This window comes from Pediculus humanus, genomic scaffold (genome assembly GCF_000006295.1).
Source record: "Pediculus humanus corporis 1103172107546 genomic scaffold, whole genome shotgun sequence".
NCBI classification, from domain to species: domain Eukaryota; kingdom Metazoa; phylum Arthropoda; class Insecta; order Psocodea; family Pediculidae; genus Pediculus; species Pediculus humanus.
In genome coordinates this window covers 74,020-96,536 of record NW_002987161.1, presented here as the reverse complement: position 1 = coordinate 96,536, position 22,517 = coordinate 74,020, and the positions used below count along the sequence as shown (strand labels likewise).

Genomic DNA, 22,517 nt, shown 5'->3' with positions numbered 1-22,517 from the left:
TCGCGTTCGCGTTTCTTTTTTTTCTTACCTTACAACAAGTAAATAACGAAAACTCGAGGAAGGAATGAAGGAGATCGAATTACATATAAAAAAAAAAAAAAATTTTTTTTTTTTTGTACTTTGGAGTTTACCAAAAGGATAATAATAATAATGATGATGATGATGAGTGTTCATGAAATAAAAGGCAATGATCTTCAATATGGCCGCCAGGCTGATAAGCGTTGGAAAAAACAAAAACAAAAAAAAAAAACCCGATGTACGATGACTCAGGTGGTCTAATAGGTGTATAAGTATACCTAGTGGCAATAGAAAACAGGTTTCACGTACCTATTTATAGGGACACATTTAAAGAATTTCGATATAAAATCAAACCACTCTCTTAAGAATATACTTACACTACTTTGACATTATGTGACTAGATTTACAACAGTTAAAAACGTAACGAATTTTTTTTCGTAAATGGTTGTCGTGAGTGTGTGAGTGCGTGTGTGCGTCAAAAACTCACAATAAACGAATAAATTTTTTTAAAATTTTTTTGTGAGGGTAAATCACTTGAAAACTAACAAAATTATCAAAAATTGAAAAAAAAAGTTTAACGGATATTATTATTTCCTCCATGTTTTCGGTAACAATTTTTTTTTTTGACTTATTTACAAAACGTACCAATTTCACATATGTTTAACTTATGGGAAAAATAATTTTTTTAAATGAAAAATATGAGTACGAAAATTACCGAACATTTCCGAACGACACGAACCACTTGTTCGTAAATCTTTCGTAGGAGTTGTTGTTGAAAGCTTTCATCTTGATTCCAGTGTAAAACTTTTCGTTTAGTTTGTGTGAGAGTTTGAATTGTTGTATCGAATTTATTTATTTATTTATTTTTTTATTTTATAAATGTTTCGACCGTTTTTTTTTTTTTGGTTATCGTTTTAATTAATCATTGTTTTTTTTGTTAATTGAAAATTTTTATCTTTTTTTTAAATGTGAAATGAATTGATTTAATTGTGGTAAACATGTCCGCAAATTTACCCGGACTCACCGATATAAAAATGACAGTAATGGAATCTTATTATTGTGATTTATGTAAAATAAAAATGGCTTGTGCCGGTGTGATTAATTATATAAATGATTATATATTCGGAATAAATAATTATTCGATTAGTGTAAATAACGAACATAGAAGTTCGCGGGGTAATTATCTACGGCATAAATATCAAAATTCGCTAACGGATTTTTACATAAAAATTTCTTTATTATTTGTGATATTTTTTAATATGGCGTCTGGAAATATAATGGGTGAAAATTGCGATTGGAGCGGAAAGTAAGTTATCATTTTTTTTTTTTTTTTTTACTTAAATTAAACGTTTCTTTATAGGAGAAACATATAAGGAATCCAATTCGTCCTTTTTTTTTAATAAAAATTTATTATAATTAATACTTATTATCGATCGTTATAAAAGAAATTTAATATTTCAATGTGTGTGCATTTTTCATAACTGACCGTTTTAGCGGTAAATTGTAACGAGACGCCATTTTTGTTTTTATTTGTTTATGCTGCGTCAGACATTACTGTCGTAATGATTACAGCTTTATATAATTTTTTTTTTTTTTTTTTATCGTTTGTGTTATCAATTTCAAGAAAGTAATTATTTATTTTAGATAAGATATTTGTAAATTAGTCATTTATCGTTTGTAGATTATTATTATTAACGGAGAAAAAACTCGTTGGAAACTTTGTAAGTTTGAATTCTTATATTAAACAACTAACTTTTCAGTTATTGTTCATTGGATTATGTTTTTGTTTTATGTTTTTGTATTACATGGCGAAATACTATAATTCTTTCATTATAATAACTTTATTTAAAGGTTAAACAAACCACGAATTGTATAAATGATAATATTATAAAAAACATGGAAAGTAATTGCAAGGTGTATGATTTGTTTGAAAACATTTGGAAAACATTACATGAAGGTAACATAATGCAAGATATTGTATTGCATAATGTTTTAAAAGTATTGAAAAACATTCTAGAACTTTGATATGGAACCTTAAAATTGCAAAAACAAGGTTTTGGTAGCAAATGGAGTAATCAGGGAGGTAATATTATTGACAAAATTTTACTTATCAGTAAACTTGATGTAATTTAATTGATTGTTGTGCATGCACAAGAATGACAAACACATGTCTGATAACGATAATGGCATACCTCGTGCAAATCAATATCAAAACAAGGATTTAAATTGATAAAATATTATTGTACCTGCAAAACGGTGGCAAACAAGGATTTGATTGTATTTCTTGTATCAAAAATGACAAACCTCGACATCACCCATCAAAAAAAAAAAAAAACATAAAAATTTAATTCGAAAATTATTAGAAGAATTTAACAGAAAATTTTATTGTTGGCGCATATGTATATTTGATACTTTAAAAAAAAATGTTTTGTGTGTGTAGAATTTGATTCATTCTACCACCTGCTATTGCTTTTTTGACACCGACTCACAATAAAGAATAAAATAATAATAATAAAAACGAAAAAGAGTAGAGAGGGAAGGATAAGAAACGTTTGAATAAGATGAGAGAGAGGTTGTAAACTCGGTTCTCAAATGAGAAGCTGTCTTGAAATTTTAAAAATAGAAAGGGATGATGTCACTCCCTTAGAATAAGGGGTAGGTAGCCATTACCGTCGAGTTGTTTATTCATGGCAACCATTAACGACCCTTATTGGAAATAAGGAATTTACCACCATCAACAACTTCACAGGTGAAAACTTAAACTTGCAGAAGAGGGTGAGGCCTGACTGAGTGAGGTTCGCATATTCTATTTCATTTCTAAGGGTTGGGGTTGAATTTTTTTTTGCATTATGTAGAAAAAATTATTAATTATTTCCTTTTGTCGTTCTAAACGATCCGTGAACGTTTTTAAAAAATAAAAAATTTAATCGAGTTTTACATTTTCATCAGTTAAGGATAGAGAGAGAGAGAGAGGGAAAATGAGTTCCAGTTATAGAGAATTGGGGCCCTTCTTTTTTGTTTATAAACATTCTCTGATAAGAAATCAAGTCTCATTCTTATTCCACGATCAATTATTATTATTATTATTCGTATACAATTCCATTCAGAAAACTTTGTGACCACTCATTCAATAACAAAATTTTATGCATTCGAATTTTATTTTTTCTTTTATGCACACACACACACAGAAATAGTCATTTATCTTGTTTAGAAAATAATGCCTGAGTGGACAACAATAAATAATAACCACACACACACACACACAAAAAAAAAAAGAAAACAAGTTTTTGAGTCTCCTTTTTAAAATAGAAGGTTCTAGAAATTGTTTATATTTACAAATACATGGTTGTGAAAATGAAAATTGATATTTATGTTGTTTAAATAAGACAAAAAAAAGCAACATTCACCTCCTCCAAAATTTTATGTTTTTTTTGTCTGTTTGAACACATTTGTTGTTGCTGTTGCTGTTTGATAAAATTTTTTTTTAAATTTCGTAATCATTTTTTTTTTTTTTTTTTTGATTTCGACAAAATTTTTATGTATTAGCACATGATGATGATGACGAACATTATTTTCACACGCACAATACTCTCATAACAAATTTAATATAATAATAATAATTTTTTTTTTTATGTATTTAATCACATTTTTTCTCACGTGACCAAAGTATGTATTTTTTGAATGTTTCGTATAAGAATTGTGGTGAACCGCTTTTTAATTATCAGTTTGCTGTAGGAATAACTATGGGAAAATCTTTTTATCAATATTTCCAACAGCGTGTCGTGGAACCAGATTAAAATTATTTGTTTTTTTATTATTATCAATGAATTAAATGTGTCGTTTTTTAAATTTTAAAATTTAACTTTAATATTTAAAACACGTGAAACCTCAAAAATTATTATTATTATTATTATTATTTTTATTCTTAACACAATGGAAATTATCAAAAACGTTTTTTCGTGCGTTATTTTCAAAAAAAAAATGATTGAAATCGATCGGATGTAATTCTTATACAGAAGCAATTCAACCTTAAAATCATGGCGGCATATTTTCAATTCGTGCCTTACCTACGCGTCGTGGGTATTTTTAAGTTTTCGGTACCTTTTTTTTCTTTCTTAAATCCCCTTATTATTATTATTATTTCATTCGTTGTTGTTCAGTTATTGAATTTTTCGATGTGACTTTTCCCTCCCCCTCCCTTTTCCCTTCAATCCGGAATGAATTTTTAATCGGACAATAATTTTTTACGGTTATTATTTTTTTTTTTTTTTGGTAAAGGTTCCACGTTTAATTTACAAAAAGTATAATAGGATGTCGTGGAAAGAGTAACCTTTCGAAATTATGAATTTCGTGGCAATAACTTTCGTGGTTATAAAAAAAACGTGGTTATTGTTTCGCCTTACTACATTTTTTCTTTACCTTCGAATTAAATTTATTTATTTATTTAAATCGATAATTAAATTTAATTGATTAAAATTATCACAAAATTATTATTTTAAAAAGGAGAATAAAATTAAAATCGTGATTTTCTTATTACACGATAATTAGTCGATAATTAAAAAGTATGGAGGGGAGAGACTGAGTTCAATACAACTTTTTCTTTTTTAAATGGATTTCTTTTTAACATTCGAAATCGTTTCTTTCTTTTTCACTCGAATATATTGATTTTGTGTTTGTTTGCACGTGGTTTTCCACATAATAAAAAAAAGAAAACGCGAACATATTGTAAACGATTTGTTTATTGTGGAAAGAGAGACAGAGGGGGGGAGGGAGGAAATACCTGAAAATGGGGGTTGACAAGTATATTTACGATACTTTTTTTTTTATCTAAGGTAACATATAACTAACCATTGTCCATCTGTCAAGGATTTGGTCACCAAAACGAAATCAATTTTTTTTTTGTTTGTTTGTTTAAATGACATAAATAAAACGAAAGCGTTTTTTTGAGGTACCTGTCTCATACCTGTGACACGTTTCCTTTTTATATGAAAACGCGCGTTTTTTAAAAAATTATTTATCGCCGTGTACGTGTTAAATTTTTTTTTTTTTTTTTACGGGTAATAAATATTTAAAATTTATTTATAACGAACGTGTATATTTGAAAACAACAAGTCAACATGTTTATTTCGGGTTGTTGTTTGTTTGTTTGTTTGTTGATAACTGGAGTGAATTTTTCATGTGTTAAATTTTTACATTTCAACGTGGCAACGTGTTAAATTTAATTTTATTATAAAACGGAAAAAGGAAAGAGTAAGTTTCCTTTTATGCAAAATTTTATTTCGCGATATTAAAATAATAATAATAGTAATAAAGAAATTTCCATCGTGTTTTATCGCGGTTTTTTTTTTTTTTTTTGCTTCTTTTCATCGTCGGTTAAATTATACGAAAAATGTTCCAGTTCCATGTTTATCTTTTGACCTTTGTGGTAGTACAAACAAGAAATCATTAATATGGCGGCACAAACAATTGTTGTAACCATAATTTGTGTTCGCGGTTTAAAATCCCAGTCAGTAGTGACTGACCGAACGAGATGACTGGACAATAATTTTGCATTTTATGGAGCGACAATAACGATTAAATATAATTCAAGAGAAGAAATAATAATAATAATCATCAATCACCTGGAAAATAAAAAAAAAAATAGCTGGAAAGATGGGTGATTTTGATTAAACGAAAGAAAGAAGAAGGTTTTAAACGGAAATGGTCGCATGCGTTTCGTTTCGTAATCATTTAAAAAAAAAAAAAATTTTGTATTTAAATTCCAGAAATGGATTTTGATAAAATTTTATTTTCCGGTTAAATGAAAACGAACGTCAAATTCCTCCACCGGTTGTAAAAATAAATCTACTTAAACTACCGACAAAATAACAACAACAACAACAAACAACTTCTTTAAGGAAAAAAACAAGATTTCGTTAATGGTTATTTTGTACCTTAAAAAAAAAAAATCGTCAAAATTCATACAAGTCCTTATTATTATTATTATTATTATTATTATTATTAAAGGCGTTTAAAAAAAAATTCTAATAGGCCGACATTACTAAAAATTTGAGTATTTTTCTAGACTATAAAAATTTTAATTGCTGGAGAAAAAGAAAAAAAAATGGACGGGGAGATTTTTTTTTATATTCAATTATTATTATTATAAATCGAGAATATTATTTATTACTTTTTCACTTTGAATTTATCAAAATAAATTTAAATTTAAATTGATAAAAAAATTTATTAATTATTTAGAAAAAAACAAGTTAAGTTTTAATTCACGTCGTTTTTTATATTATTTTTTAATTTATCTCTCCCGTACTTCCAACCGTACGCTAATTAAATTCTTATATAAAATGTATTTTATTATTATTATTATTAATTTATAAAAGGTAGAGAGTGAGAGAGAGAGAGAGAGAGAGAATTACGTTGAGTTTTTTTTTTTTTTTTTTTTACGTAAAAACGAATCGTCTACAAAGGAAATGAAACTGGAATTTTGTTTTTGTTTTTTTGTTTTTTTTGATTCGTCGTCTGCTGCTACGTCATAAATATTTTTTTTACTTTCGCCCTTTTAGTATTGTTTGTTCCGGATGTGTTATTAATGTGATTTTTTAAGTTTGAACAATGATTTTTGTTTGTGTCGGAGATGAAAAGAATATTTTAAATAAAGCAACAAGATAACTCTTAGCAAATAAAGATAAAAAGCCACAAATATGGCGGGTTTTTTAAAAAATATGAAATGGGTCGGAGAAAAGGGAAACAAACAGGAACCTTATTTTGTTGTTGTTGTTTTTTAATTTAAATTTTTTTTTTTTACATATGGCGTGATAACCCCATAAACTAGAAAATTGTGTAATCAAATCGTAATTTATCTCTCGTGTCTAATAATTTGTATAGGAAATCGTTTTTCAAGGTCAGACAATTTAGTTACACACACAGCATCCAATTCTTCTGGACCGGACAGACAAAAATTACTTTGATATCTAACTGAGATTTGAAAAATACATTTAAAAAAAATAAAATATGAAAATTTTAAAAACTTTTTTTTTATAGGTTTTATGACGCGTTCTTATGATTTTTATCTTATTTTAAAGTCGACCATAAAGTTATAGGTAGATTTTGATTAAACACAATCATCAATTCAAAATCTCAAACAAAATGTCATCGACCTCTCTCTAAAACGAAAGAATTTTTTTTTTTTTTAAATGACAACAACAACAAGGCAGGAAAATGAAAAAGTTATTTTTCTCGAATTTTCTTTCGACAAATGAAAAATTTTTCCTTTTCCTTCAACCTTACGATTTGACATACGAAGAAGGTAATTAATTACTCAGGTACGGTTACGCTTGTTTTTATTTGGTTAAAGTTTTGTTAAATCGTGTTTTTTTGTGTTTACATACGCGTCATAATTATTTTTTTAAATAACGTATTTTTTGAGGGGGAGGGGGAGGGGGAGGTAGGGCGAACGTTAGGGCAATGGATACCAAGATCATGAATAACATTCATTGTTATTTTTTTTTTTTTTTTAAAGAAGATCTCTGCGTTACGACAAAAAAAAAAACGATTCGACGATTGGTTTTATACATGTTTAAATGAGGAAAAAACCTGAATTGTTGTTTTTCAGGTAGGATAAGGTACGAATGTCATTTAATATATAATTCCTTGCCATTTATTATACAACAATAGAACGTAACTTTGTTAATTGTATGGAACCCATGTTACGGATACATAGTCTCGAATTCATATTTATACCTACTAGCCGCACATTTTTTTTCATCCCTCACTTTTTTTTTATATATAGTTGGGTCAATTTTATTATTATTATTATTTCGAAAAGAATAAGTAGTAGTATCATTAAAAAAAATATAAAGTCATGATCGTTGAATAAATCCTCGTTTCCACACAAGGGTACGAAGCATTGAATTTTTTATAAGAATTGTGAGCTCGTGTGTCGTAGTATACTCGGTCAATAAATAAAACGTTTCCCTTCGTGAATTTTATTTTAAAATGTTGGCAACTTTGTTTTTACGTAAATTTTTTTTCAATCGATTAATTAATTTAATAATTTATTATTATTATTATTTTTTAAAGAAAATTTTCATGTTGGGTTGGGTTCTTCGTCGGTACCGACGAGTAATAAAAAAAAATTCTCGTTTTAAATTTTTTTTCCTTGTATGAAAAATTATAAGTAAAAGGAGCGGATTGAAGGTGAAACAAATGTGAAAATACCTTCACGACAATATTATTTTGTTGGCAATTATGTTTCGATTGATTTTATCGATCGGTTGTGTGGAAGAATAATCCAGTCCCTAAAGCCCCTTCTCCATTTTTTTTTTTTTTTTTTTTTTATTTACGTATTATTACCTTTCTTATCATTTAATAAAAAATTTTATTTTCATAACGTTTTATAAGGTGGTTAGTTAATGATCTTTATTTATTTTTTATTACTTCTTGTCTATCTATAACCCCCCACGCACAAATTATTTGAATCGTTAAATCGAGTATGTACATAAAAATTTATTTAAAAAAAAAAAAAAAATTTTATCAGTTTTGTTTTTATCGCGTCGTATTATTTTGATAACAATCCGTTAGCTTTTACAAAATCTTTTTATTGTGCCTTAAATCTAATGCCGTACCTTAAAGGACAATCGTGGACAAGGTTGAGTCTCATCATCAAACGTTTTCGTATCGGTGTGATTGACTTCTTCGGCAAACTAGTTTTTTTATTATTAGGATAAAAGTGAGCAGGTGTGTATAACAAAAGAAGGTCGCCAAAGGGTAAATTAATAACGTACATATGAGTAATATCAAAATGATGGAGAAAGAAAGAAAGAAAGAAAAATAACTGTTCATATAATAAATATAAATATGGCGAATCGATATTATTCTTTTATAAATCTTTATTTCTTCTTCCACGTTTGTTTTCCTACCATTTTTTTTTCGGTTCATCTTCCTTGAAGAAGAAGATGATGAAATAAAACAAATTTCGTGTCGTCGTTTTTTTCTTCTTTTTTCTAAACGACCTTTTATAAAACATTTGGAATATATTTACTATTTGGGATAATAAGATGGAGGAGGAAAAAAAAAAAAGGGCATTAAGTAAATAAATAAAAGGAAACGTTGCATAAAAAAGTAATTTATAACAACTTTCTAGAACAAAATGAAATTAAAAACTTTGACGACGATGAGGGTTTGACTGACGACGTCACAACTAAAACATGTGAATTTTTTCTTACAAACGAGATCATCTTAAAAACTTTTTTTTTTTTTTTTTTTTTATTTCTCCAGCATCCATGAATACGTTTAAATACGGAATTTTATTTTGTGAATTAATTCCAGTTAGATTTTTTTTGTTTGTTTGTTTGCTACAAGAGAAAGGTATATATATATATATATATATATATACAACAGGATTTTGAATAATTTTAAATGACCCTGACATTGTAAGGTTATTACAACGAGTTAACAAACGCCTATCGATAATAAATTAATTTCTGCCACCCTACAAAAAAAAAAAAACTACTGGAAAAATAATAATAATAATAAATTTAATTTAAATTTATAACTTTGTGTAATGAAATAAAATTGGATTTAAAAAAAAAGTTACATATAAATTTATATTCATTGGTGTGTGTGTGTTTGTGTGTGCTAATAAAAAATAAATTTTTTGTGTAAATAAATTATTTACCTTTTTGTTGTTGTTGTTGTTGTTGTATAGCTCGTTTTAGGGCGCTAATGGTAATAAATAAGAAAACTTTGTGTTGTTTACGAGAAACCGGTCACGTTGATAATAATTGTTCTATTTAATGTTTATTCAAAATATTACGCCTGTCATGATTTTTTCTCCGGGTAATATAAATATAAATTTTGAATTTATCAAAATAAATTTCCCCCTCAGGGAAAAACCCGAAAAAGAAAAATTTTCGTTTCAAAGGTTTAATTAGACCGGTCGTAAAAGAAAGAAATAATTTAAAAACCTTTCGGGATATTATTTATCAATTTTATTATTATTATTATTATTATTACGACTATTATATATTTTCGAATGTTATGGTTGTTATTATGAGATTAATTTCGTTAAAAAATGAAAACCAATTTGTTTCAATCATTTTTCCAGGGTTTTGTCAAATGTCAGTGACATTTTCTTTTTTTTTTGAAATAACGTTCGGTTTTGTACATTCGTTTGTTTTGTATGTTCGGTTGTTTTGCACGTTTGTTTGTTGCAGAAAATGTAAAAATGATTGACTGACTGACTGACACCAAAACAAAGTATTATTATTCGTTTAAAAAAAAGGTTTTTCAAAAAAAACGTTGCTTTCGTTTCTCTCTCTTTCTCTCTCTCTCTGTCTCTCTCTTACTCAAATATTGACACGGAGATAAATACGGTTATCCGTCTGTTATTATTATTATTATCATTTAAAATAAATATCGTATAATTTTTAGTTTTCGAAGCGTAACCCAATAAGAAAAGGTTTGTTTTTTTTTGCGACATTTTTAAACGATAGAAAATTGTTTAACGGATTGTAAAAAACGAGATAATTTTTAAAAGAGTGAAAGAGAGAGAGAGAGAAAGAGAGAGGGGGGGAGGTAAATGATTTACTGGTGTAAATTGTAAAATACGACACCTCGTTTTGCGGTGATGAACAAATAAAAATTTAACCGTCGTTTTACATTTAAAAAAAACGTGAAAATGTGGTAGTAAATCTTGTGGCTTTTCTAAGATAAATTGTAACAATCATGAAATGATGACGTTCTTCGGTCAGTTTAAAAAAGCAGACGATTATTTTTTATATATGTATTAAAAAATATAAAGTATAAATGGAAGAGGAATTACATCCTCCTCGGGCTGTTATAATTTTTTTACGTTTCTTTTGTGTCGTCATCTCGCGCGACTTCTACCTGTAAGTATCATTAAAAATTTTTTTAAATAACGACGAAATTATTATTATTATTATTACTATTATTATTGTTTGCCTCCCCCTTTCGGTTAAACAACCATAAGAGAAGTAAATAAACAAACGGAAAATTTCAAAAAAAGTCGGAAAAGTTTCGGTCGCATGCCAAAATCATTATAAACAATTTAAGTCGTTAAAAAAAAAAAAATTAAACGATCATTTCCGTTTGAAAATGACGTAATTAATGATTATCAAGTGGTTATTATTATTATTATTATTATTATTATTATTATTATTATTATTATTATTATTATTATTATTATTATTATTATTATTATTATTATCATTAACGTTATTTTTAAACGCGTGAAAAAAAATTAAAAGTTAGAAAAGAGAGAAATAAAGACAAAAAACATTTATCGGTTATGTTTTTCTCTATTTTTCCTTTCCCCCGCCCCGCCCCTTCTTTTTTTTTTTTGAAAGTGTTAATAAAACCAATACCCTATGAGATAGATATTTATGGTAGTAACGTTAATAAAAAAAAAACAAGGTACGATGGTAGGTACACGACGGGGCATTAATGAGGTTATTTAAGGTCGGAATAACTCGTTTCGTTCTTGTTCGTACGTCGTGATGATGCATTTAAAAGAGATGCATTTAAAAGTACTCGACAAGGTTCAACCTGATGGTAGTGGTAGTGGTGGTGGTGGTGATGGTGGTAATTAATGCGTCCAACTTGAAATTTTCTTTCTTTCCTTTTTTTTTTTCGTCTGCTTTTTTAAAATTGCACGGTTGTGTGTGTGCCTGTGCCCTTGGTAACTGTACCTTTTTCTTTTTCATTAATGGCATTTCTTTTAATTTCGATTAAAGTAGTAGTTTTTAAAAAAAAAATTATTGTCCTCGAATTTTTATCTTGCACTTAAATAATAATAATTACAAATGGATGAACGTCAGCCATTATTATTTTGAAATGAAGTCATAGAATCGGATGAAATTTTGTATTAAAGTATTTTGAATTTGGGGATGAGGGTTATTTGTTTAAACCGGAAATGAAATTGTTTAATGTGATTTACGTTTGATTTGGAATTTTAAAAAAATAATAATAAAGTAGCCTTTAAGTCGTCGTCTTTGTTGTTGTTGTTTGTCGTTGTTGTTGTTCATACCGCGGGTTAATAAATATTTTTTTTATGTTAAACTTGTTTTGTTTTGTTCGTTTTCGATTTTTTTTTTTTTTTTACAAAATTTATTATTCAGATTCTAATAATAAAACTTTTTTTTTTTTTTTTAATAATTTATTATTATTTTTTACGAACGTGTTTTTGTGCAAAATGTCAGTTCGCCTATCATTACACATAATATTATTATTATTATTATTTAATGTAAATTATTGAATTTTTTTTTGTAAACGATGATGGGGCTTTCATTTCAAACCAATTTATTTATTTTTTTTTTTTTTTTACTTTTCCAAATGATTAATAATGTAAATTTATTGCTTCGAGTTCGATTTGTTTTGTTTTTGTTTTTTCCTGTGAGAAAGTTTATCGAAACCGTTATTATTATTATTATTATTTACATTACTTTCTCCAGGAAAAAGTTAAAAAAAAAAATTTTTTTTATTTCCGTTTCGTCACGTTTCGACGTGAGTAAAATTATTTTTATTTTTTTTTCGTGCTTTCATCGTCGAAAGGTTTTTTAGGGGGATGGTGGTGGGGAGGTAGTAATAAAATTGAAGGGAGGACGGGGAGGAGTTTTTAGGTTTGTATGTTTATACATTTGAAATGATACAGATACGATACGTTTGTTGATGATGGATATGAAAATGTTTTTTTTTTTTTTTTTTTGATTTGAATGAATCATCATCGTGGCTTTAAGGCATCAGGTAGATGAATTATTATTATTATATTCTGAACATTTTTTTTTTCTCGGCTCCTATTTTAATGTTCTCCTTTTTATCCCCTCCCTCCCTCCCCTCCCCCGCCTTCACTTAACATACCGACCGAATCCCAAATGGTTTGGATTGTTATTATTTTAGTGGTCGCCTTAACTTCAGCAATGAGACCTTGTTAATGCATGCCCCCCACCCCCACTTTTTTTATTTTTATCGTTTTCGTATTATTATTATCTTATCATTATGGAAAATTTATTTCGCGGGGCATTCGGATCGGAAAAAAGAAAACAACATTGGCGATTTTTATGCAAGGTTTTTTTTTTTTCGTAAAAGGTTTCCGTTTCCTTTTTTATTATTATTATTATTATTTTTTACCATATACAGCCGAGAAAATTGAAAAAGTGCTTTATGAGAGGATTACGTCTGGGATTTAGATGCTGATATTGAATATAAAAAAAAAAACTTGGGTGTGGTGTTGGTCGACTGCTTTCGTTAAACGTCTTTGAAAATTGCCAAGTGTTGGGTGAATGTGAACTGGTTTTTTTTTTTTTGTATATTTACCTTGATTTTTTTTTCATAGGCACGCGTTATTTATTTTATTATTATTTTTATTATTATTATTTTACGTTATAATATAAAATTTAAAAAAAAAAAAAGTAACCGTGCCGAGGCGTTTTCTAATACCTTAAGGTCGAATTTAATAATTTTTTTATACCACAAAAAAAAAAAAAATTTATATTATCGCGAGGCGTTTAAAAATTATAAAAATTTCAATTTCGTAAAAAATATTATATTATTATTATTATTATCAATATTATTATTATTATTATCATTATTATTATTATTATTATTATTATTATTATTACGGAGTTTTTTTTTTTATTACGTTTTGATAAAAATTCAATAAATTTAAAAGGGGGGGGGGGAAAAAAAAGTCGCGCTTTTAAAACTAAATCCAATTTTTATTTTATTTTTATTCGTAGGTATTTTACAGCGTAAATTTTTTTATTTTTTGTTTTTTTATTCGTAGGCATTTTAGAGCGTAAATTTTTTACAAGGGGGGAAAAATGATTAATTTACGTTTATATAAACGGTTTGCAAATTTATTTATTTATTTATTTATTTGTCTACGGAATATTTAAACTTATTTTAAATAAATTTCTGTCTCGATTTTAAAATCAAATTCGGGATTTTTTATTAAACAATTTACTTATACAGGTAATAAATGTTATAAATCATTTAAATTTTTTTTAGTCGATAAATTATCGTTTTATAAATGAATCGTCGTCGTCGTCGTCGCGTGCTTTTGTAATTTTTTTATTATTCAATACGTTAAAAATTTGATTAATGTTTGTACTATGATTTCTTATTAAAAAAAATGGAATAAAAGTTTGATCCTTTGAGATGCTGATAAAAGAAAAAATTATTATTAACAATCTTCTGACAATAGTTTTTCATACCTAAAGACAAAGAGAAAATAAAATAAAAAACTTTTTTTCAAACATACCTACGAAATTTTAATTAGGGTCTATAGAATTAGCTCTGGAATTTCTCCAAGTCTAGTTTTAAATGGAAAAGAGAGAGAGAGAGAGAACGTAGTAGTAATCCGAAAGATTAAAGTTTTTTTTTTTTTTTTGTACGTTTTAAATTTACCTGGAAGGAATAAAGAAAAAAAAATGGCGCATGTCGTTCGTTGGACGGTTTTTTTTTACGTTTCGCTTTATTATTATTATTATTATCATTCCGGTAACTAAAAAAAAAAAACAAAAATCATCTAAGAGAGAGAGAGAGAGAGATGATTTCTCTTACTACTACTACGTTTTAATGTTTTTTAAAATTTATTTTTACGGTCTCGTAAAAATAATAATATTCTATGCTTCTGTTCGTTGAAATTATTATGTTATGTTATGCATTTTTTTTCGAATAGTTTTTTAAATGTTTTGAAACAATTTTTCCCGATTTATTACCCGTTTGTAATTTTTTAATAGTTTTGAAACAAAAATTCAAACCTGATTGTTTTTTTTTTTTGTGCGCCATTTTTTACGATTTACTAATAAAAAATCCAAACAGTTTTTTATTATTAATAATCATCAGAGAAAAATAATAATTAATTAAGGAAGGGCGGATAGGGGGGGGAGGGAGGAAAAGAGGGAGGAAGATAATTTTTTTTATAAGTAAAAACGGTAACAGAGTTAAATTTATTATTATTACGTTGCGTAACCGCTTTTTTTTGTTCTATCGAATGACTTTCCAAACATTACCAACAACATTTTCATTTTATTTCTTTTAGTTGTTGCATTACATTAAAACATATTATTTTTAATTACATGTTTTAAGTCGTTTTTAGTGTTGAAGGAAAGAAAGAGAAACCATTTTCTTCTTCTTCTTTTCCTTCTTGACGAGTATTATAATGTTGTGAGTACGAGTTAAAAAAAAAAAAATGGCGATCAACTAACTAATGTAATCTCGATATTAAATTCCTTCTTTCTCTTTAAATTCTATAATAATATTTTTTGAATTTAATTTAACAAAATATAAAAAATGATTTGTATTTAATATATATATATATTTTAAATAATAATAATGATTTATTGATTCGAATCTTAAAGGGGGGAAAAAAATAATAATAATCGTAGACGAGGAAAAAAGAAAAAATAAAAACCGGCAAAAATGGCGTCAAAAGGTTTTAGTTCTGAGGTTTTTTTTTTTTTTTTAAATTGGAAATAACTACTTAAGGTAATCCTGGAAATATTTTTAACCATAAAAAAAAAAACGTAGATTTTTATATACCTTTACTCGTTCAGGTACTCGTTAAACCATAAATAGAAATCCCGGAGGGATTTTTTGTTGTTGTTGTTGTTGTTTCATATTATAATACACAAATCCGTGTTTGAACTTTTTTTTTTTTTTTCGTTTTCTTACTCTATGACTTTGTTATTCCCGTTGTTTTATTACCATTAAATTCCATATTTATATTTATATATATATGAGAGATGATATAATATATTTAAAAAATTCTCGCGATATTATAGCCAAAGGGTAAAATTTTCATTATTATTATTATTATTATTTATTTGTAACTTTAGGCACGGTAAATCTCATTTATAATTTTTTTTTTTTTTAACGAAAAAAGAAAAACTTTAGCAATTAATCAGACGAATGCCTTTTTTTTTTTTTTAAAATAAATTTTGTAATCGATGGCGGCTGACTTTCCTTGGATGGCGGTGGTACCACCTTTTAGGGTGTGGTCATCTTTGCGATAATTTTATTTTTATGTATTTTTTTTTAAAAGGATAATAAAGAAAATAATACTTTAAGGCTACCTACGTAAAAAAAATAAAAATTTTCCGATTTCGCCATCTTTTTTTTTCATGTCGATTTAAATTTCACTTTGTAATTTTTATTTAATATTTCGTGTTATTCGTTGTAAAAATTTTACTTACGGAAACTTTCCGTTTTTATATTATATATCTCTTTGAAAACTTGTTTTATATTATTTTAATGGAAAAGACTCGAAAAGAAAAATTTTAGAGCAAATTAATATCGAAAAAATATAAAAAATAAATAAATAAATAAATTTTTTTTTTTTTTAATTAACAAATATTTATAATAAACTAGTTTTAGAAAATTTAACGATTGGTTAATTACATAATTAGACTTAAAATCAGACATTTTTTCTAATTCCACTTTCACCCCCCCCCCCACGCAAGAGATCCAAAAAAAAAAAATGTCGCCATATTTAAATTTGTATTTTTTTTTTGTCATTTTTAGCGGACTTAGTTTGTCTCCGAGTCAAGGTCGGGGTGTCACTCCAGTTTATCTAAGATGTGTTCAGGGTCACATAACGTGGACGTATCCGAGAGGAGCTCTCAGGGTGTTATTAAGACTGCCAAACAGCGAAAGAGAATTTCGCGGTTGCATAAAAGTCACGCCTGATTTTTCCGGCGCGAGACTTTTCGTAGAAGGTAAAAGATCACTGTCGCCATTGTTTTCACTCGACGATGGAGCACATAAACAAATGATACGGTGTTTTCAAAGTAAAAAAGGACAAGCTGCAATTTACGTTGAAGCCGTTAACGAATCCGGAGAATTTAAAAAAGAAATCGCGGGTTTCAGTTACGATCTTCATCCCGTGGCCAAAGGGTCATCAGTTTATGATCTCATTAACGATGGATGCCGTCCGTGCACTCATCAAGAAATGGCTCACGCCTTTTGCACAAACGATTTAGGTGAGTTGTTTTCATTTTTAAACGGAACCTTTAGTTCCCTATATAAGGGATATAAAAATTGAATTTTTGTTATTGGCACGATATCGATTTGTTATCCTTGACGTGAACGTTGGCACAAATGTTTTACAGAAAACAACAACCTTGAATAAAATTACAGAAAATTGCAGAAAGCCACGATGGTAAAAAAAGTTAAACACAATCGGAAATCCCGTTTGTTCGTTTGTTTCATGCAATAACAATTCAAATAATTTCTTCTTTACGTACCTGAAAAAAAAAAAATCCTTTGATTTATTTGTCGGTATTGTAATTCATCAAAGGTGTACTACCTTCGTGGTTGGTTAAGCCCACAACAAGAAATTCAAATTAATTTTTTTTTTTTTTTTTTTAAATTCGGTACAAAGGAGTAGCAGACGACGACGACGACGACCATGACAACAATTACTCCTCGATCTCATTTTTTTTTTTTTTTTTTTTTTTCATTTAAATACACAAGCAAACATTTAAATAATCGATTTTCTATTGATTTGTCAAAATTATTATTATTATTATTTACTACGACTAATATTTCTTATATGTTTAAAAAAAAATTTATTTCTTTTTTTTAAAAATGAAAATGTCTCTGAGGCAGGAGCAACCTTCTTTTTTTTCATCTCATTATCAGATAATTATTAAAGAATTTTTTTTTTGAGAGCACGCGGGAGCACATAAAAAACTTTTAAAATGGAAAGAAAAAAAAAAAATGAACCTGAACAGGGCATATAATGATGAGGTTTTTGTCTCTCTCTCTTTCCATCTCTCTCTCGTTCTATCTCTCTCTCTCCACCTTTTTTTTCTATCGTAAATGACGATGCCTGAACAAAAAGTCTCCTCTTGAAGGTATTAAAAAAAAAATGCTTTTAAAAAAAAAATTATCTATAATCTTATTGGTTTCAGTGAATATTGTGAGGCACTTAATGGTTCCTCGATATATATATTATATATTTTAAATAAAATATTTAAAGTTATTTAAAAAAAAAAAAAAAATGAGTTTTCGAAGGAGGCTCGACGAAGGGAGGGGAAGGGAGAGGGGTAGGAGAAGGAGGGACACAAACGAAAAAAAAGGAAAGAATTCGTGAGGCAAAAAAAAAAAAAAAAAAAAAAAAAACGTTACGAAGAACGAATAGAAAAAATAAAAAAATTTCAATTTTTATCGTTTGTTTTTTAAATAAAATCATTTTCCCGCCAAAATAAATTTTCCCGCCTTTTTTTTCGTTTTTTCAAACATAAACGAACGGCGTCGAATTTTGTATGCCGACGGTTTAAATTTATTTTCGTTTGTTTTCAATTTTCGTTCGATTCGGTTTAAAATATCGATATATCGAAATATATCGCAATATATCGATTGATATCGATTTTGTTTTTACGGCGGGGAGACTTGACTTTGTTGGGGGGATTTTTTTACGACATTTTTTTTTTTTTTTTAATCAGGTAAAAAAGAAAAAAACCGTTGAAGTCATTCGTTCGTTAAAAGTTTTACGTTACATTTTTATTATTATTATTTACGTCACGGAATTTACGTTTCGGTTTCATTTTTCCACATTTGAAATGGTATCAAATGAAAGTTATAAGAAAATCGAGAGGGGGGAGGTAAGGCCGGGGGCAGGGGGGAAAATTGAACATAATCGGCAATTAACCGAAACGTATCTTATTTGTAAATAATGATAACTCTCGAAAGGAAAGAAGGTAGGATGGGGGTGATGTGAGGGGAGGGGAGGGGGGGTAATCGGTTAAAAAAATTTCATAACAAAGGAAAATTTTCATCCGGTAGTGGTCAGGTACGGAATACGTGTTTAATTTTCCTTCTTTTTCTTTCTTTCTTTATTTCGAATGCCAAAATGAAATTTGATCGTTTTTTATGCGGTTCATTTTCTTCCCCGAAATATTTATTTGTAGGTACATATGTTCGAGCTACCTCTTTCGATTATTCATCCTTTCAGGTAGTATCAGGTATTGTACGAATTTCCCTCTCTCTCTCTCTCTCTCTTTCAACCCGTTTCAAAATGACGTCAACAACAACAAGAACAAACGTTCACTATCAGTTTCTTTTTTTTGCGCTGTTGTTGCATTTTGTTTGTTCTTAGCAAAAATCTTCCCAAACGGTCATTTTACGCGCGTAAATGATAATGATAATAATGTTAGTTAATGAAAGTTGATATTAATAATAATAATAATTTATAAAGAGATTAATATATATATTTATTATTTAAAATAAAAGTAAAAAGTTGATCACCTCAAAGTCTCATAATTGGTCGTCGGTTGTTGGGTTGTTGGGTTGTTTGGTTGTCGGTTGCACATATGTACGTCGTATTTTTACATGACGATGCCGTAATATCGCCGCATTGCGTAATATTCGTTCTGGATTTTTTTTTTTTTCGGAAAAAAAAATGACCTCGATTATTAAAAAATAATAATGATAATAATAGCAACACGCGATCTCGTCGCGTTTAATTTATATCATCATCGGATTCGATAATTTTTTTCTTATTTTGTATCGGTGGGCGTACCTGAAACCTTTTTTATGCGAACGACGAAAACATTTTGAAATCGGATCATACGTCACGAAAAAAAAAAATTAATTAATAATAATAATAATGATTACGTAATTAAAAACGAGGAATAATTTTTTTTGAATGTTTTAGTTTGTTGTGTGTTTGTTTGTCATTTTTTTTGGTTTTTCGAAACGGGAATTTTCGACAACTTTTTTTTCTTTCTATTTCCTGTTATTTTCGACCTCGTAAAAAATTTTAAACGCCAAGGCGATTTACTATCGTTTAAAAAAAATGGCGGGAAATCCTTGAAGTCTCGAAATCGTAACAAGAAATCAAAAAAAAAAATTTGACAAATCCGATCCCATTTTTTTTTTTTTTTAGTTCGAAATAATAATAATGATGATTTTTTTCTTTTTTTTACAGTTGTTAGAGGATTGATATATGGAATAGACGTGAGACCGGAACTAGAAATAGCGGAAATAAATGTTAAAATAACAAAAGTTCTCAGGCATTCGACTGATGATTTGTACAGCACTAATAATTTAATACCTACGTCTTACGTAGATTTGAAAAAAATAAAATCGCAGGAAAAAAATGTCAATTCTAGTGATAATAATGATAATGATAATAAAACGAGTCATAATAAATTAAGAGAAAAGGAAATAGTTAAACTAGTCATGCCTAGACATTGTTCACCTCATCACGGTCCTGGTGAATTTGTTTTCACGGGTAGGAAAAAACTTGGAGATTTAACGATGGTATGCGTATCAACGTTATCCGAATGGGCGGTTATTGTAAGAACTTTGAACTCGGACGGTACCTCTCATTGTGTGCTAAAAAGTTAACCTTAAAAAAAGTTGAAATAATAATGATAAAATACTTGACGACCTTTGAACAGTTATGATTATTATTATTATTATTATTACGATACTCCTTCTTTCTCTTCTTCCTATTTTAAATACGCAAACAACATCTGTATATTCATACAGTTAAAAACAAACGAGAGAACGTCGTTTGTAGCCGTTTGTAGTCGTGGATTTAAAAAATACCTTTTTGGTAAATCAGGTACGATTTTGTTTGTTTGTTTGTTTTATCTACATGCGTATTTTATTACTTTTGTGTATTTAATTATTGTAAATTATATTTGTAAAAAAATTATTTTAAAAGGTCAAATAAAATTGACCTCGTTATAAAGCCTCCTGATAGTGTCTCGGATTTTTTTGGTTGATAATAATAATAATAATAACCATTTGGAGTTATTTTAACGAAGAGAAATTTCTAGAATTCGCGTAAGAAATTTTTTTGCAAAACTCACGCGCGTAAAACAAACGGAAATCGGTATTGCGGGACGATGTAAGACACGTTAATCATTAAAACGATTTAATAAATGATTAAAATTTTTGCACGTGCGTGTGTAAATACACGTGCATGCGTGCGTGTAAAAGAGAATCATTATTCGCAAATAGAGAAAAAAATCATGTGCGAATTAATTACCAACCGTCGTCGTCGTCGTCGTCGTTTATTCGTCTCATTACTCCATATGTTTATTATTATTATTTAATGATGATCTACCTAAGTAAGGTCGTCGTTATAATAAACCTTTAAAGGTTTTTAAACCTTTTTTTATTTAAAAAAAAAATAAAGATGTTAAATTATTATTTAATGTCACAATCATCTCACTGTCACGTTGTCTTTCCCCCCCAAAAAAAAAAAAAATGCGCGTGTAAAAAAAAGCGCCATTTTTTTTAAACGCCATTTTGTTTTTTTTTTTTTTTTACGTCTGAGTCAATTTTGTTGAGTAATTTTTTTTTTTTTATTGCATCCGCGTAAAATTGGTGTAATAATATTTTTCGCGGTAATAATTTTAAATCCTTTAACGTTTTTAATATTAATTAATTAATTAATCGGTGAAATGTGTTTAACCCAAATTTAAATCCGTTAATTTTTGTACGCCATATTTGATGACGTCATTATCGTTAACTTTTTTCGTTTGTTTTTATTATTAATTTTCTTCTTCTGCCGTTATTAAAGTATTTACGTACTCATCATTTTTGACAAGAAAAAAACAATCAAATAAATAAATAAATAATGTAAAAAAATAAATAAATAAAAAGGAAAAGGAAAAAAAAAAGTTTTTTAGATTTATTTTATTTTATTATATCATTTTATTTTGAGACATATAAATTTCGTGGATTCAGAGTGCCAAACTAAATAATTTTTTTTCTTTTTTTTTTTTATTCGTTTCCATGATCGAAAATTAATCATTATTATCATCATTATTATTATTATCGATATTCATTTTTTGTTATTATTATTATTTTTTTAAATAAATAAAAAGAAAAGAAAATTTTTAAGAGTCGTTAAAAATCAATCATTTTTAAATCGTTTTCCTCGTGTAATTAAAAAAAAAAATTTAATTATTTTATTATTATTATTATTAAGATTCCATACTATCGATTTATCGATCGATTTTAAGCAATTAAAAAAAATTAATCGATCGAAATGTTTTTCTTGTGGTTTCCATGTAATTTTTATCTTGCATTTTTTTTTTTTGATGCATTAAAACAAACACAAAAATGGAGGAAAAGGTTTGAATTATGAGGATAATGATGATAATGATAATGATAGTGATAATGATAATAATAATATCATTTGAATTAAGTGCCTTAAAAAAAAAAAAATTTGTTATGAAATTTTTTGACTTTTTTCTTCCTACTCGTTTGTACCTTTGTTTTGATAAAATTAATTTTATTTTGTTTCTATTATTATTATTATTATTATTATTATTATTATTATTATCATTATTATTACTTTTTATTAAGGCAATTAAAAAATGATGAATGAATGAAATAAATTTTATTGTATTCGTGCCATTTCTTCAGTGATATAAAAAATTTTTTTTTTTTTTTGTTTTGATCTCTAATTTTGTTTGTTCGTTTGTTTGTTTGTACGTATAATTAAAAATTCATTAAGATAA

At 27.3% G+C, this 22,517-nt stretch overlaps 2 protein-coding genes across 2 annotated transcripts; both read left to right on the top strand.

Moving 5' to 3' along the window:
• Nucleotides 1-1,277: 1,277 nt before the first annotated feature.
• Phum_PHUM197250 (uncharacterized protein) lies at nucleotides 1,278-2,043 on the top strand (the record flags this gene model as incomplete). Its single annotated transcript, XM_002425363.1, has 3 exons — nucleotides 1,278-1,324; nucleotides 1,700-1,739; nucleotides 1,870-2,043. 3 exons carry the CDS (start codon nucleotides 1,278-1,280, stop codon nucleotides 2,041-2,043), a joined length of 261 nt encoding a protein of 86 aa, XP_002425408.1.
• A 14,467-nt stretch (nucleotides 2,044-16,510) lies between these two features.
• Phum_PHUM197240 (uncharacterized protein) lies at nucleotides 16,511-20,385 on the top strand (the record flags this gene model as incomplete). Its single annotated transcript, XM_002425362.1, has 2 exons — nucleotides 16,511-17,012; nucleotides 19,964-20,385. 2 exons carry the CDS (start codon nucleotides 16,511-16,513, stop codon nucleotides 20,383-20,385), a joined length of 924 nt encoding a protein of 307 aa, XP_002425407.1.
• Between the last annotated feature and the right edge of the window lie 2,132 nt (nucleotides 20,386-22,517).